General features: G+C 43.2%; 1 protein-coding gene across 5 annotated transcripts in view; it reads right to left on the reverse strand.

The window, feature by feature from the left end:
* g (adaptor-related protein complex 3, delta 1 subunit-like garnet) overlaps nucleotides 1-13,251 on the reverse strand; it is a 354,723-nt gene that overhangs the window by 9,903 nt on the left and 331,569 nt on the right. For all 5 annotated transcript variants that reach the window (XM_070524729.1, XM_065441037.2, XM_065441036.2 and 2 more), the window contains 4 exons: nucleotides 12,650-12,784; nucleotides 10,232-10,317; nucleotides 7,805-7,929; nucleotides 1,973-2,055 (listed from right to left, as the gene is read on the reverse strand). In XM_070524729.1, the coding sequence (XP_070380830.1) occupies nucleotides 1,973-2,055; nucleotides 7,805-7,929; nucleotides 10,232-10,317; nucleotides 12,650-12,784 (429 nt within the window). The remainder of the gene's footprint in view (nucleotides 1-1,972; nucleotides 2,056-7,804; nucleotides 7,930-10,231; nucleotides 10,318-12,649; nucleotides 12,785-13,251) is intronic.

Below are 13,251 nucleotides of genomic sequence, written 5' to 3' on the forward strand. Positions count from 1 at the left end.
ACCCACTGTGGTGGTGTAGTGGCTTTGGCAATGCGCTCTAAGCCCAAGGAAGCAGGATCAAATCCTGGCCGCGACGGTTGCATGCCACTGAAATGCAAGAACTCCTATTGTGCATTAGAAACATGTTAACGAACCCCAAGTAGTCAGAATTAATCCAGAGTCTCCCACTATAGCATGCCTCATAATCATATTGTGGTTTTCATACGTAAAACTTCCAAATTGAGCTTTGTACTCCAGTTCTCTCAACATGCCATTAGTTTCTGCTCATGCTTAAACATTCACAGATACAACTTCATGATGGTCTTTAAACCCTTCAAATGCTTCTCTTTCTCCCATCTTGCACCGATTCCTTATGGTCTGTTAATACATTTCAATTCACTCGTCACCAGCATTTTTGTCTTTCATACACACTAGTGTTTTCCTTTCCAGACTTATCATGGTTCCATGAAGCTCCCAGAGCAGCCCTCTTTCCCAGTGTGCGCCCAACGCCCAGTGGAGCACTTAACTTCTTTTGCTTGGGCCACAGCTTGAACATCCATTTCTTTTTCCTGGCAACATTTTTCCAGTATACAGAAGTTGCCTGTCTGTGTTTCCTTGGTGCTCTGTGCCATTCTCCAACAGAATGCATTATTTTACTGTTTCAGGGTTTCCCATTCTGCTTTGCCCTCAATGATATTATTTTTGTCATTAAGAATTCAAGCTTACTATATACCCATACTTCGTTAGGTCTTGGCCCCTGTTAATTTGAAACACTTGCTGCTATAACTTATTTTATCTTTTGTTTATCTTTTTCTACTATATCTGTTTTCATTTTTGACAATATTCCTGGTATGATTAGGCACCAGCTCTGATTCCTAACAGGGAGTGTGGTACTTCTCAGGGCCACCAGTGAAAAACCTCAAGGTCTGTGCGTCGGTTTCATTCGCACTTGGCGATGTTTACAGCTTTTGTTTTAAAGGGGTGCTGAACCGCCCCACAGGCCTGGTGAGAAAACAGTCTGCGAATAGCATACACTGCTGTGAACATTTCAGCCATGCTTTGCAATTGTACACAGTGCATGGAGCTTGCAAGCGTAGTGCCAATGTCACCTTTCTCTCAATTGCTCTGTTTTAACGGAAGCCTGGTCTTACTCTTTTCTGAATGCTATATTTCGTAATATAGCGGATTTACATGCGCAGCTGCTATTGGCCAATAGCTCACTTCACTTAATAACAGTGTTTTGATCAGTGCGCTTCTTTCTACTGCATACTTGCTGACAAAGTTTAATAAACAGGCTGAAGTAAGCAAAAAACTGTTTTCGAATTTTTATAATATTCACATACTTCTGGAAGAAGCTGACTATCGTCTACTCATGCTTGACTGCAGCCACCTGCATAGCAATTAGATTTTGCCCATGCTGTTTATCGGTGTCGTAGCGGTCAGGTCTCACTAATTCCGGTTAGTTTTGAATGCTCAACTAGTACTGAACAATGTGAAACTTAGTCATACCACACACACGCTTGCTGGCACGGTGACTCCTGCCTACTCCTGATTAGACGCTTTGGCAAACTTATTGATAGCGCTTTAAAATGTGCTAATTGGATGTGGCTACTATCCGTCGGTCGAGCTGGTGAAGGACAAAGCTGGTCAACACGCCATAGCATGGCCAAATCAGCATATGAGCGCGAGCATGCACTCAAGCCCTGTCGTGCATAAAGCAAACACTGTGCACTACAGTTTCATGTAGCTACAGTCTGCTACGTAGCGTACATACTGTGGCCGCTGTTGGTGTCTGCCTTAACATCCAAAATCAAATTTGAACTGTGTGCCACAGTGACTTTTGGTAGGCAGAGTGTTGTGGGCACGCCCCTCTCCTCCGTAGCCTTTACAGTGCAAAGTATTGAAGGAACGGAAGCATCGCAAAGGGCATGTTTGATTGCCAATAACTCCACTTCTGCTGAATGCAAGACATGCTGTTCTCTTCTAGACTCACCATATGCTTGATTAGAAGGCAGATGTGGTCATCCTGGATGGAGCGGCTGTACAGGGACGCACTCAAGCCAACTTGCTCTACCACTGCAAATCATTCACAGATGTTTGTCACAGCATGTCTGGCCACAATAATTTGCTCTATAGTGAAATATTCATGTCTTGCTAATGATATGACCATATTTATGGGGTGTAGCTACCAAGCTTGTATAATGAGGTTTGCTGCATTTCAAAAAAATATTAGTATCTAGCAAGAGCAGCAACTATATTTTTCATTTATAATGCCAGTACCTCTACAATAATTTCTTAACATCAAAATACAAGTAATGAGCCATGTTAACAGCACTGTAATTCAGCAATTAAAAAGGATATCACGAATCTACAAGCTACACCTAATAATATGTTTAAAGCGGAAAAATGTGATGTACTACTTTTTAAACTACAGTAAAATTTTGTCAATTGACAACTCATTAATTGGAAATTTCACATAATTCAAAGCAGCTACTGAGGCCCATCCAACAATGCATTGAAAGCAATATGTAAAACATACCGCTAATTCATACTGAGATATGCACCGCCACCAATAATTTGAAGTCTGCACCATCGTTGGCGTTGGCGACACTGGCGTCGCCGTGCAGCTTTGCTCTTTTCATCAGCGGCCCTTTGTTTAGACCTGACTGGAGAGGTGCGTTCACGCCTGGCCAGGCATGGCCAACCCCTCTGTTACAGGTTGGTTCCCTCCCTCGCTCAATATTTTCAAGACAAAAATGTGGTGCTGCATGTTCTTTTCATTTCTTAATTTTTTTCATGTTACATCATTTGGAGGCTATGCTCTTTCTCTACGAGGTGCACATCCGAGAAGCAGCACCAGGTAATGTCTACAACATGGTGACCATGACGTTTATCGGCGCTTGCAATACCAAATTGCATAGCCTTTGAGATTCGCGGCTATTACTCAAAGGAAAGCATTGCTAGGATACGTGTTTGGACGCTACCTATATGTAGTGTGGAACTCAGCAGTGTAGCAACGAAAGCACAATGGAGACAAACGTCACAGCAGGTTGTAGTGCTTTTCGCAAGTACATTTTAGAACACAGCTCTTGTTCCTGCGACGAGCAGTGGCGGCGGCAAGGTGCATTTACAGTCTGACGTTCTTGGTGCGCGCCGCTTGCGGCCAGTCACGCTACACTGCTTGCGCTGCTGCACCAGTCAAAATGCCATCCCCTCTAAACTGCGATCCGCACGCTGTCGGATGCTCCCCTTGCAGCCTGCGCAGAACGATCCTCAACGCACGAGCCGCTTTGAACAGCTGTCTGCGACCATCGGGCACCTCTTATTTCCGCTTCATGCATTGTGGGTCGGCGCAGTAAGCACGATGAATGTGCGGATGGAGCAAGAGCCATCTCTATCTCAGGCACACCAGACCATGTTGGCCGCGTCCAGTTACATTGGCTGAGACAGCATGTGCGCACACATGCTCACGCTACGTAGGCCTGTATACGTGTCCTAACCGAGTGACATTTTTTCTGACTTTCATTAGTTCAAATTTTGTATAATTCAAACTTTTGTAGCATCCCTGCAAAATTCGAATTAACTAGCTTTTACTGTATACAACTTTCACAAAATGCCTGTAAACATCACATAATCTATGGTTTCATATATCAAATTTGTCCACTTTAAAATGTTTTAACAGATGTAATTTACAGAACTGTGGTATCTCTTATTGGTGCAGAGCTATAGGTTTGGAAACATTGTGTATGTACATTTTTTCACTTACCCATTTTCGGCAATTTCTTTAGAAAACGCAATGTCAGAAATTGGAATTCTGCTTCCTGAACTAGATAACAGCTAACTTAATTTGTTAAATGCAACAAATTTTGCCTAAACTGGTGCAGCGGTGTCTCAAAAGTATTTCTGTTTTTAGTGTACAGTTAACCATCGATATATAACAAAGTATTTAACTATAATTTACCTATAAAGAAAGGGGTCAGGCAAGGAGACAATCTCTCCAATGCTATTCACTACACGATTAGAAGTATTTAATCAATTAGACTGGGAAGGCTTAGGAGAGAGGATCAATAGCGAATATCTCAGCAACCTTCGGTTTGCAGATGACATTGTCCTGTTCAGCAACACTGGGATGAATTGCAACAAATGATTGAGGACCTTAACTGAGAAAGTGTAAGAGTGGGGTTGAAGATTAATATGCAGAAGACAGAGATGATGTCCAATAGCCTGACAAGGGAAAAAGAATTCAGGATCGTCAGTCAGCCTCTAGAGTCTGTACAATAGTATGCTTATCTAGGTCAACTACTCACAGGGGTCCCTTATCACAAGATGGAAATTTACAGAAGAGTAAAAATGAGTTGGAGTGCATACGGCAGGCATTGCCAGATCCTGACTGGAAGCTTACCACTGTCATTGAAAGGAGAGGTGCACAATGATTGCATGCTGCCAATGCGCAATGCAATTTATTTGGCTCAAAACCAGCAATTATGTACTACTGAGAATGTTCTCATGATCACGAAATCAGACAATAGAGTTGGTCGGCCAAATGCTTTCGATCAGCTTTTGATGAGGACATTGCAGATGCAAGAGCAAGCATCTGCTCACTATTTTGAAACAAGGTTGTAAATTCTCTGCTGCACATTGTGCAGTAATGTTTGGCTAACATGTGCGCAGGAGCCTTGTTAAAGGATTGGCAAAGTTTTCTTACAGTGTTCAAAAAGTGTTTCTGAGCCCCTTTAAAAACATCATACAGCTGATTTCATCTGCAAAGAAACCTTTACTTTTTACTATTTTTTCGGACTTGCTCCAGCTGGCTGAGACACCTCACATGAAGAAAAGCACAACTTTATTGTCACCCTCGTTTCACAAAAGTATGTGCTCAATGCAAACAAAAAAGGTTCTAATGTGACATAGTCATAAATGAATCTCAAAGCAGATAATTATTTTTTGCTTGTGCGTGACAAAACGTCGCCGACCGATAAATCGGATACTGTTAATCCAGACATGCTCGGTAATTCGGACAGCTTCATGGCACCGCCAATGGCCCCGTAAACTTAATGTGAATAGACGACTCATATTTCAGACAGCCACCAGCTCTACATTCGTTTATCTGGACTTCATCCGCGGATGCAGCGTATGCCAACTCTGCTGCCGTTATCTCCTCTGGCAATTTCAACGAGACATCAAGTATGGCCTCAGAGGTTACACACTAGACGGCAACCTCTGAGGCCTTGCCTTGATCGCCACTCTACGCATCTGAGATTTAACTGCCATTGCTGATTTTGGAGGCTTTGTCTGAATTGTGAGGTCTCATCAACATCGTGATCATCACATCCTTTTCTGGCACCCGTGCGCATGGCTTGCTATCGCCATTCTGTTTGTCGAGTTTGCCTTGTGCACAGCTATGGTGTACTGGAATAGGGCAGTGTGTCGTCCGGGGACGAAAACATGACGGTTTTTGCAATAACAGCCTGGGGTGCTGAAGCACTCCGGTCTACTGCAGTGCCATCTGCCGCTGCAGGCTGAAGTCATTGCTGGCAAGAGTAAAAATAATGGTACAACACAGGGCCTCTGGGATTAGCAAGTATGGTCGTCGCAGAGGTCGTGCACATACGCTCTGAGCTCGCAGATTGCTTGCTGTGTGTTTTTGTGCCGCATTTTCACGTTCTTCATGTGCACGGCAAGCACTAGGTTTGTAAAGGTAGGTGTGTAGGTGCTTAGGTGTAGGTAGGTGTGTAGGTGCAAGGTAGGTGCTTGTGCGTGTGTTTGCCTGCATTGAGGTTCGTGCATAACAATTAGAACAACCCTGCGCTGTTTCAGAGCGGAATTGTTGTGCGTAGCGAACTATCTAAACAATGGTGGCTGCATTCATCACAGAGCATTATTTCATTTCTTTTTCTTCCGCGAAGCCTGGCGATTACCGCTTCTTTGGCTAAATGCAACATAAAAGGAATCCCGTGCAACCCACGAGTCACAGTGCAGGTGCTCCTTCTGGGCTTCCCATCTTCGCGCGTTTCAAAATACTGAAAACATATGTGTGCTTACTGAATGGAACGAGCAGGCGAGCATTTGCTTGTCTTCTGGAACCGAAATGCTGAAGAGACATCAGGAACGCTGCATATGATCTATGGTTGGAAACGTGCAAGCTTAGACGATGTTATTGATGTATCCTAACAGTTTGCATTATCTACTTTTTTTGCAAATTATAATTTCAATTGTTTTGAAAGCATGTTAGTTTATAAATGCAGAAAGCTTTACGTAACATGCTCAAATTTCACCCGCTAGGCACACGGTCGATCACAGCGTTATCTGGTGGCGTCATTGCATAAGCGTCCCCCGGTTCTCCCATTGTTTTGCTGTATGGAGGACACACTGCTCCATTCCAGTACACCATAGCATAGCCTTCCGCCATGCTGTGCTTGTTTGCTTAGTTTGCGTTCCAGACAGCACTCTGCTGGCTCCAACAAATCATTCACGTGAAGTTACAAATAGGCCGCGTCAAATGGCACGAACTCGCAGTCCGAATGAGCCCGACTCCGCAGCTGAAGAGGCTAAACTGCCGCCTACCACAACGAGCTCAAATGCGGTCATCATTGATGAACTGCTGGGCTGCTGAGTGCCGATTCCTGCAGTCATTAGATTTGAAGACTTTGCAGACGTCGACAGTGTGGTTTTGTCGTGTGCCGAAGTGAACGATGACGAAATAATTGAGAAAGTTCTCCCACCATCAAACAGGGACTCTGACTCGGATGATGATGTGCCGTGTGCTCCAAAGCCTTCCACATGCAGCTCTGACTCAAGCCTTTGCAGTCCTTACATCGGTGTACAGTCAAACTCAAAACTGGCAGAAATACAGGCAGACTTGGTTGCACTTAAGTGGAAGTGCATGCAGCAATGCATCGACCACTCGTTCCTTGCACAGGGGCCTTAAAACATAAATAAAGTGATTTTTCTTTCTGCAGATACATTTTTTTTTTCCGGACATTTGATAGTTCAGACTTATTTACGGTCCCTAAAGTCCAAATTATCGGTCGTCGATTATAACTTGAGCCACAATCGGGTGCGCACTTTTTTCTCTTTTCTCTCTCGTTCTTTCTCACAGCAACAGCTAATTTCTGTGCAGAATAGCTGTTATGTTACTTGAGAGACTTTACACAACAGAACCCTGCCAGAGATGGTGTGGATAAAACCACATCTCATCTTAAAGCACTGCATTTGCCGTCAGAGTGTTTCCACTGCTTTTGAAGGCAAGTGGTTGTTTATCACAAAGTTCTGTTTTTTTTTTTTTCACAATATGGCGAGGGTGAAGGCAGAGAGGTGGCCTGACGATGACAACATGAAATGACAAAAATGTCATTATAGAGTTAAACAGAAAGACACTGCAAAACAACTTTCAACCTTTTCACTGCTGTCACAGTAAAATTCACAACATTGTGGTAAGTTCCAAGCTAGTAAATATTACCATCTGTAGAAATGCAGCATAAAACCTTACAGAAGGAACAACCTTTGTTTCATCCAAATGGCAACACTGTGGGTTTTGGAAAGACTAATTTAAATCTGTTGTGGCAGTATTCAAAGAATTTGACTCGCTGATTAATTTGACACCATGCTGCCGCCATAAAACATCCAGATTAATTCAGATGGCAAAAAAACTCTTACAAGGATGAAGTCATCAGGTCTGCTTTTCAGGTGGACTGAAGTGGCTTTCTTTGAAACATTCTGTTGCATTTAGGTAGGTGGCAAGTTTACCTTTCATGACAGTTTGTAGGTATCACTTTCTCTTTACTCCACCTAACCACTGGTACAAAAACAGTGACTATGCACCCACCTGTGAAGTGACAGTGGAAGCACACCTTGGAGAGCACATGAGGGAATTCGTACTCCACAGCATCCAAGGTGATGCTGCCTTTTGCCGACAGCTCACCACCACTCAGGAGCTCTGCAAACGTGTCCCTGGAGAGATACATTTCAAATGGTAGACCACGCTCAGTGCAAATGGTTTGAACCTCAAGGGAAGCTGCAGGGCAAAGCCAGTGACTGTAGTGGTCTCTGAATGATGGAAGTTTTTTTGAGAGATGCCGTAACGGAGGGCTCTAGATTAATTCTGACCACATGCACTTAATAAATAATATAATGTGGAGCTGGAGGGTGCTCTTCTGCAAGTGTCTACCTACTGGACTGTCCCTTACGGCTGCTGCTCATTGGCTGGGCTGGGGTATCCGCGATAAGGAGGAAGGTGCCCCCCACCTGTCTCCTCCTTGCTTGTGCAGCTCCAGCCATTCAGCAGTGGCCGAAGTGGATAATCCACTACGTGGAGAATATGCCATGCTGTTCTCTTGTTTTATTACAGCAATTGTAAGGGTTCACTAGTTTATGGAAAGCAGTAAAGCGCTTCTATTCACAAACTCCTTAGTTGACTGGACTTCCAATTGCAAACAGCATTGTATGCATCTATCAAATGTAAATCAGTATTTTTCTGTTAACCACACTGACCCTGTACGGACTTTATATTCCACTTCATTCAGTATAAGAAAATATACCACAGATGAACCTCAATTAATCGAACAGCATGGTGATCGTGAAATAGTTCGATATAGCCAGAATTCGATATATAGTATCGCGAAAAAAATGTGTCAAAAACGTCTGCAAATCAATCAATGAACCAAGGGTGCGATTGGGAATTGTTAGCTGGGAGTGCGTGGTCGATTGCGCCGCACGCAATTAGCGTAGGCCACGCCGACTTCGTTCGCCACACAAAGTTGGCGTGGTCTAGGCCAATCGCGCAAGGCACAACCGAATGCACACTCCGAACAACGATCCCTGATCATGCGCAGTGAATACTCACTTGAAGCTTCACACAAATTATTTATTTGGCTGAAAGTACTGTAGCAGTGCAGTCTCCTTCTTATTGGCAGCCGGGTGCTTAAACAGAGTCCTCAACACAGTCTAAACCATGCACAAGCGATAGGCCAGCGCCAGCGTAGAAGGGCCAAAGCAGCTACAGCCTCAGTTGAAGTCTGGAGTGGCGGAACATCAGCGCTTGCGGGACAAACCTCAGCAGCGCCTTCGTTTGGCCACTACTTTTGCTGTGATCTCCATGTCCATCAATCGAAGCATTTTGAAACACTGTCAATAACAAGTCATAAGAAGCCAACAAACATTGACACCAAGGACAACATAGAGAAAATTACTTGTACTTCTAAATGAATTAAAGAAATCGTAAATTAATGGAAATGAAAGTGGATGAAAAAACAACTTGCCGCAGGTGGGGAACGATATTTCAGTACTACGAACTTCAGAATACCGAAATTTTCAGAATATAGATCGATATTCAGTTTCCCTGTGATGTTAACACCTCAGTACTACAAACTAATATTACTAAATCTGAGTACTCTCGGATTTCCGAGTATCCTTCATGGCAGCTGAAATAGTACGCTAGCAGACAACAAGGCGCAGAGAGCGGACATCGCAGCGCATGGGTTCGGAAAACCTGAAACGGCGCCCGAGAAAAAAAGAATGTGGCTGAGCTGAGGCGTCGGTGCATCAGGTTTTGCAAGCACATGCTCCGCCCAGAAAAGTGTTGCCTAGCAATGAAGGAGCGTCTATTCCTTCTTTCATCCTTCTTTCTGCACATGCCTCTTTATGTTGCACTTCTTTGGCGGCCGAAGCTAAACGCGCGGTGAAATGTAAACTCCATACTCGTGGGGATGCCACACGATCACACTTTGCACTTTCCAGACGGTGTCGTTTAGACATGCTAGCGGTTTTACGTAGTTCAGGTGTCCGTCTCGAGCGAGACAGTTGTGGTGTCCACGACAAGAAATGTGAAAAAAAATTTTAAAAATAACATTGCGCTTTGTAGGCGACATGGAGCTACCTTTTTGTCAGCAGTTTTCTCAGCGGCAGCATCTGTTTTGCATGCGTCACTTTTATTATATGGCACTTCAGTGGTGCGTGGCGGCGGAATCTATGGGAAATAACAGCAGCACATGCTGAAAGCCATCGGCAACGTCTTTGTGGATAGCTCATATGGCGACAACTTATGAATTGATGGGCAGAATGGTTCATTCTGGTGCTTTCACCAAATAAACAAAAATAAAATAGATAAACTATAATGAACTTTCAGAATAACGAACAATTTACCGCGGTCCCCTAACATCCTTTATACCGAGTTTACACTGCGTCCTGTGCTGCAGCAGCCGCAGCAGTCATGGAGGTTTTGCGCTTTCAGACTAGTAGAACAAAGAGTGCTTGCCTTTTTGACATTGTTCCTATCAGGTATGAAGAGACTGGCAAGTGTAGCTTGAAGTCCAGCTTCTCGTGTGTGGAACCAGTTTCTGTCTGAAAGTAACAACATTCAAGAGCTGTTTGACAAACTGGTGCCTAGGAGACAGGGAAAGCAATTGCTGCCAATATTTAGCTCCATACTGCCTGCAATATTTGTAAATAAATAAAACAGCCAAGTGAAGATTACTGTCCATACAAGCTGCAAGGATGTGTTTTTCTTTTTCTTTGTGATGTATATGTTTCTAATATTAAGTGTGTGTTTCTGTGTTATGTTGGAAAAAGAAAAAGCAAACTTCGAGAGGCGGCTCAGGCAGCACGAAAACAATGTGAACATGCGCCATTGAGTGCTTGCTGAACACTGCCTTTCTTCAGGCTGTGCTATGAACTTGGATCGGGCACGTATGATTGTGATAGAAAAAAAAAATTGAATGTGTCCTCATCTAACGTCTCCATTTCATTCTCACCAACTACCAAAGAACTGCGAGTGTCACTAACATGAAAGCTCTCCTTCACCTCCCGCTGTTATCAACCCGTAGAAAACTATCTCGCATATGTATTTTCCATAAAATCTACTACCATAACACATATTTACGTTCTATCTTTTTCCAACCACCACCATACAGTTCATCTCGTATAGACCACCGCCAAAAGGTAAACATTCCGCACTGCAACACCGTTGGCTTTTCATATTCATTTCTTCCCCAAACGAGCAAAGATTGGAATAACTTACCCGCATTACTTACGAGCACTATTGACACCAATAACTTTAAAAGCACACTTCAAACAAAACTTCATGTTATAAATTATTGTTGCGTTTGCTTGTTCTGTATAATAACTGCTTTTATGCCATTGTTTTACATTATGGCTTGTATTTTTATATCGTATGTTCTTTCTTTTCTTTATTTTGTTACAACATGTATTTTTGCCACGCTTACAAGTTTCTATTTACCATTCTTATTTTGTATACGATGTTTTTTGCCATGTTGTTTGCCTTCCTTCCTTATATTGTGATTTGCCTCTGTATTTACTTACTTTGCCCTTCCCCTCTGCAATGTACAACCGTACCTTGAGGTTATGATAAATAAATAAATAAATAAATAAATAAATAAATAAATAAATAAATAAATAAATAAAGTTGCTTCATACCCGTGCTATGGCGGACACTCTTATCTTAAAAACCGAATAGCGTGAAACAGACAAGGGACAAGGATCCAAACGACATGAGCACTTGTGTTGTCTGAATTGTCTGTGTTTCATACTGTTAACCTACCAACTTTCTCAGCTGACTGTTTTGATGTGGGACACTCTCAACTGAAATGGTTGAAATCTGCTACCTGTGCATGCCAATTGTCTGGGTTATGTCATACAAGATGTATGGATGGATCCATACTAGCATGATGCTAAGGATCCAGATGCTTCTGAAGTATTCTGATCATTTTTGTATACTTCTGGCAGATAAATTCAATTTCAAACATTCTTAAAAGAGGGCTTTTTTTCACTTTTAGTCTCATAGTGAACAAGGCTCCTGTGTGGGAGCCAAAACGGTAACTTTAATAAATCTTCTGTTCGGTGTTTTGTTTTCTTCATTCATAATGTTCTGTCACTATTGATTTCATGTAGCATATTGATGCAAGGTGCCTTTAAATCACATGCGCCAGCCGCCTCCTGCACCCGTTCAGTTGTTTATGCCTACATGCGAAAGACAACAGCAGTGAAGCAGGCAACAAGGTCTCACAAGGCCTGTGCGATTGGAGCAATGTGTCATCAGTGCTGGGCACAAGGGAAAAAGAAGAGGTGCGGAACTCTTGCGAAAAGACTGTGTACGTGGGAGTGAGACTATCACTTAGCTGTTTGTCGGGCACAAGTTCGCCCAACATAAACTAATTAAAGTACCTTCACTCAACTGTGCGTTGCAATATGTAATGTGTGCTATGATACTTTAACTCTCTTTTGAGGCAGACACATGGTATCAAAGTGCCAATGAATGTTGGAGCATGCTAGTTGCTTCATCTTGAGCCAAAGATACACACAGGTAGTTCAGGTGGTATAGCACAAAAAGAATAACCATACTATAGCAGCATGACGGTCCCTTCATCACACATGCACATTGCACGTTGTTCAATGACATTCTATAATTGTGAGTTAAGTATTCGCACATAACATCAGTCCAACTGGCATAAACTGTGCCCTCAGCCAATCTCACCATTATTGCTGCAGAGCTGCATGTTTATTTTGTAAGCAGAAGGTTACTCAATAATGGGTTCTCCTATTTTAGCTCCACTACCTGATTACTAGAAGGGTGTTGGGCTTTGGCTAGAAACCTTTTGCAAATTCCCATCGACTGTAGTCGCGTCCCCCCAATTAACTGAGCACGGAAGAGGCTTACCATGAGCATGTAGGTGAGGGTGCCGCGCAGACGCTGCGCCATACTGACGCTGTCCACGGAAAAGGCAAACTGGCCCTCATTGGCTGTTCCCTCGGGCAGCTGGAAGGGCAGATGGATGCCCTCTTGTGGACTCACCTGCAAGGGTGGCCCCAAAACATGCAGTGCTAGCACAGTCAACTCCCGCAATAACGAAAGCCAGACAATGGAACTTTACAAAAATGACATATTTTCGTATCCCTGGCAAATGGCCATCGGATTTAACGCATTTCGCATCTCTTCACAAAGAAACATTACTAAATGCAAAGCCGCATTAATGAAACTGGCCAGATTGTAATGCAAATGTAAAAAGTGCTCAAATGGATTTCCTGCCCACTTAAATTGCGTAAAATACCAGCAAAGAACGCTCACGTGGCTGCAAGCATTTCTGTTTAGAAAAAGTGCAACTTGCTGGAAGCAATTGCGGGAACCAGAAACACGTCTGGCTACCATCTCATTTGTCGACTGCCCATTGCAATGCCACATTGCCATCGACCTGTGCTGACATGCAATTACGATTTTTACCCTACAATTTGCAACTATGAAATTCTTGCGAAAGCATGTCG

Source organism: Dermacentor albipictus, chromosome 9, assembly GCF_038994185.2.
Source record: "Dermacentor albipictus isolate Rhodes 1998 colony chromosome 9, USDA_Dalb.pri_finalv2, whole genome shotgun sequence".
Taxonomy (NCBI): Eukaryota; Metazoa; Arthropoda; class Arachnida; order Ixodida; family Ixodidae; genus Dermacentor; species Dermacentor albipictus.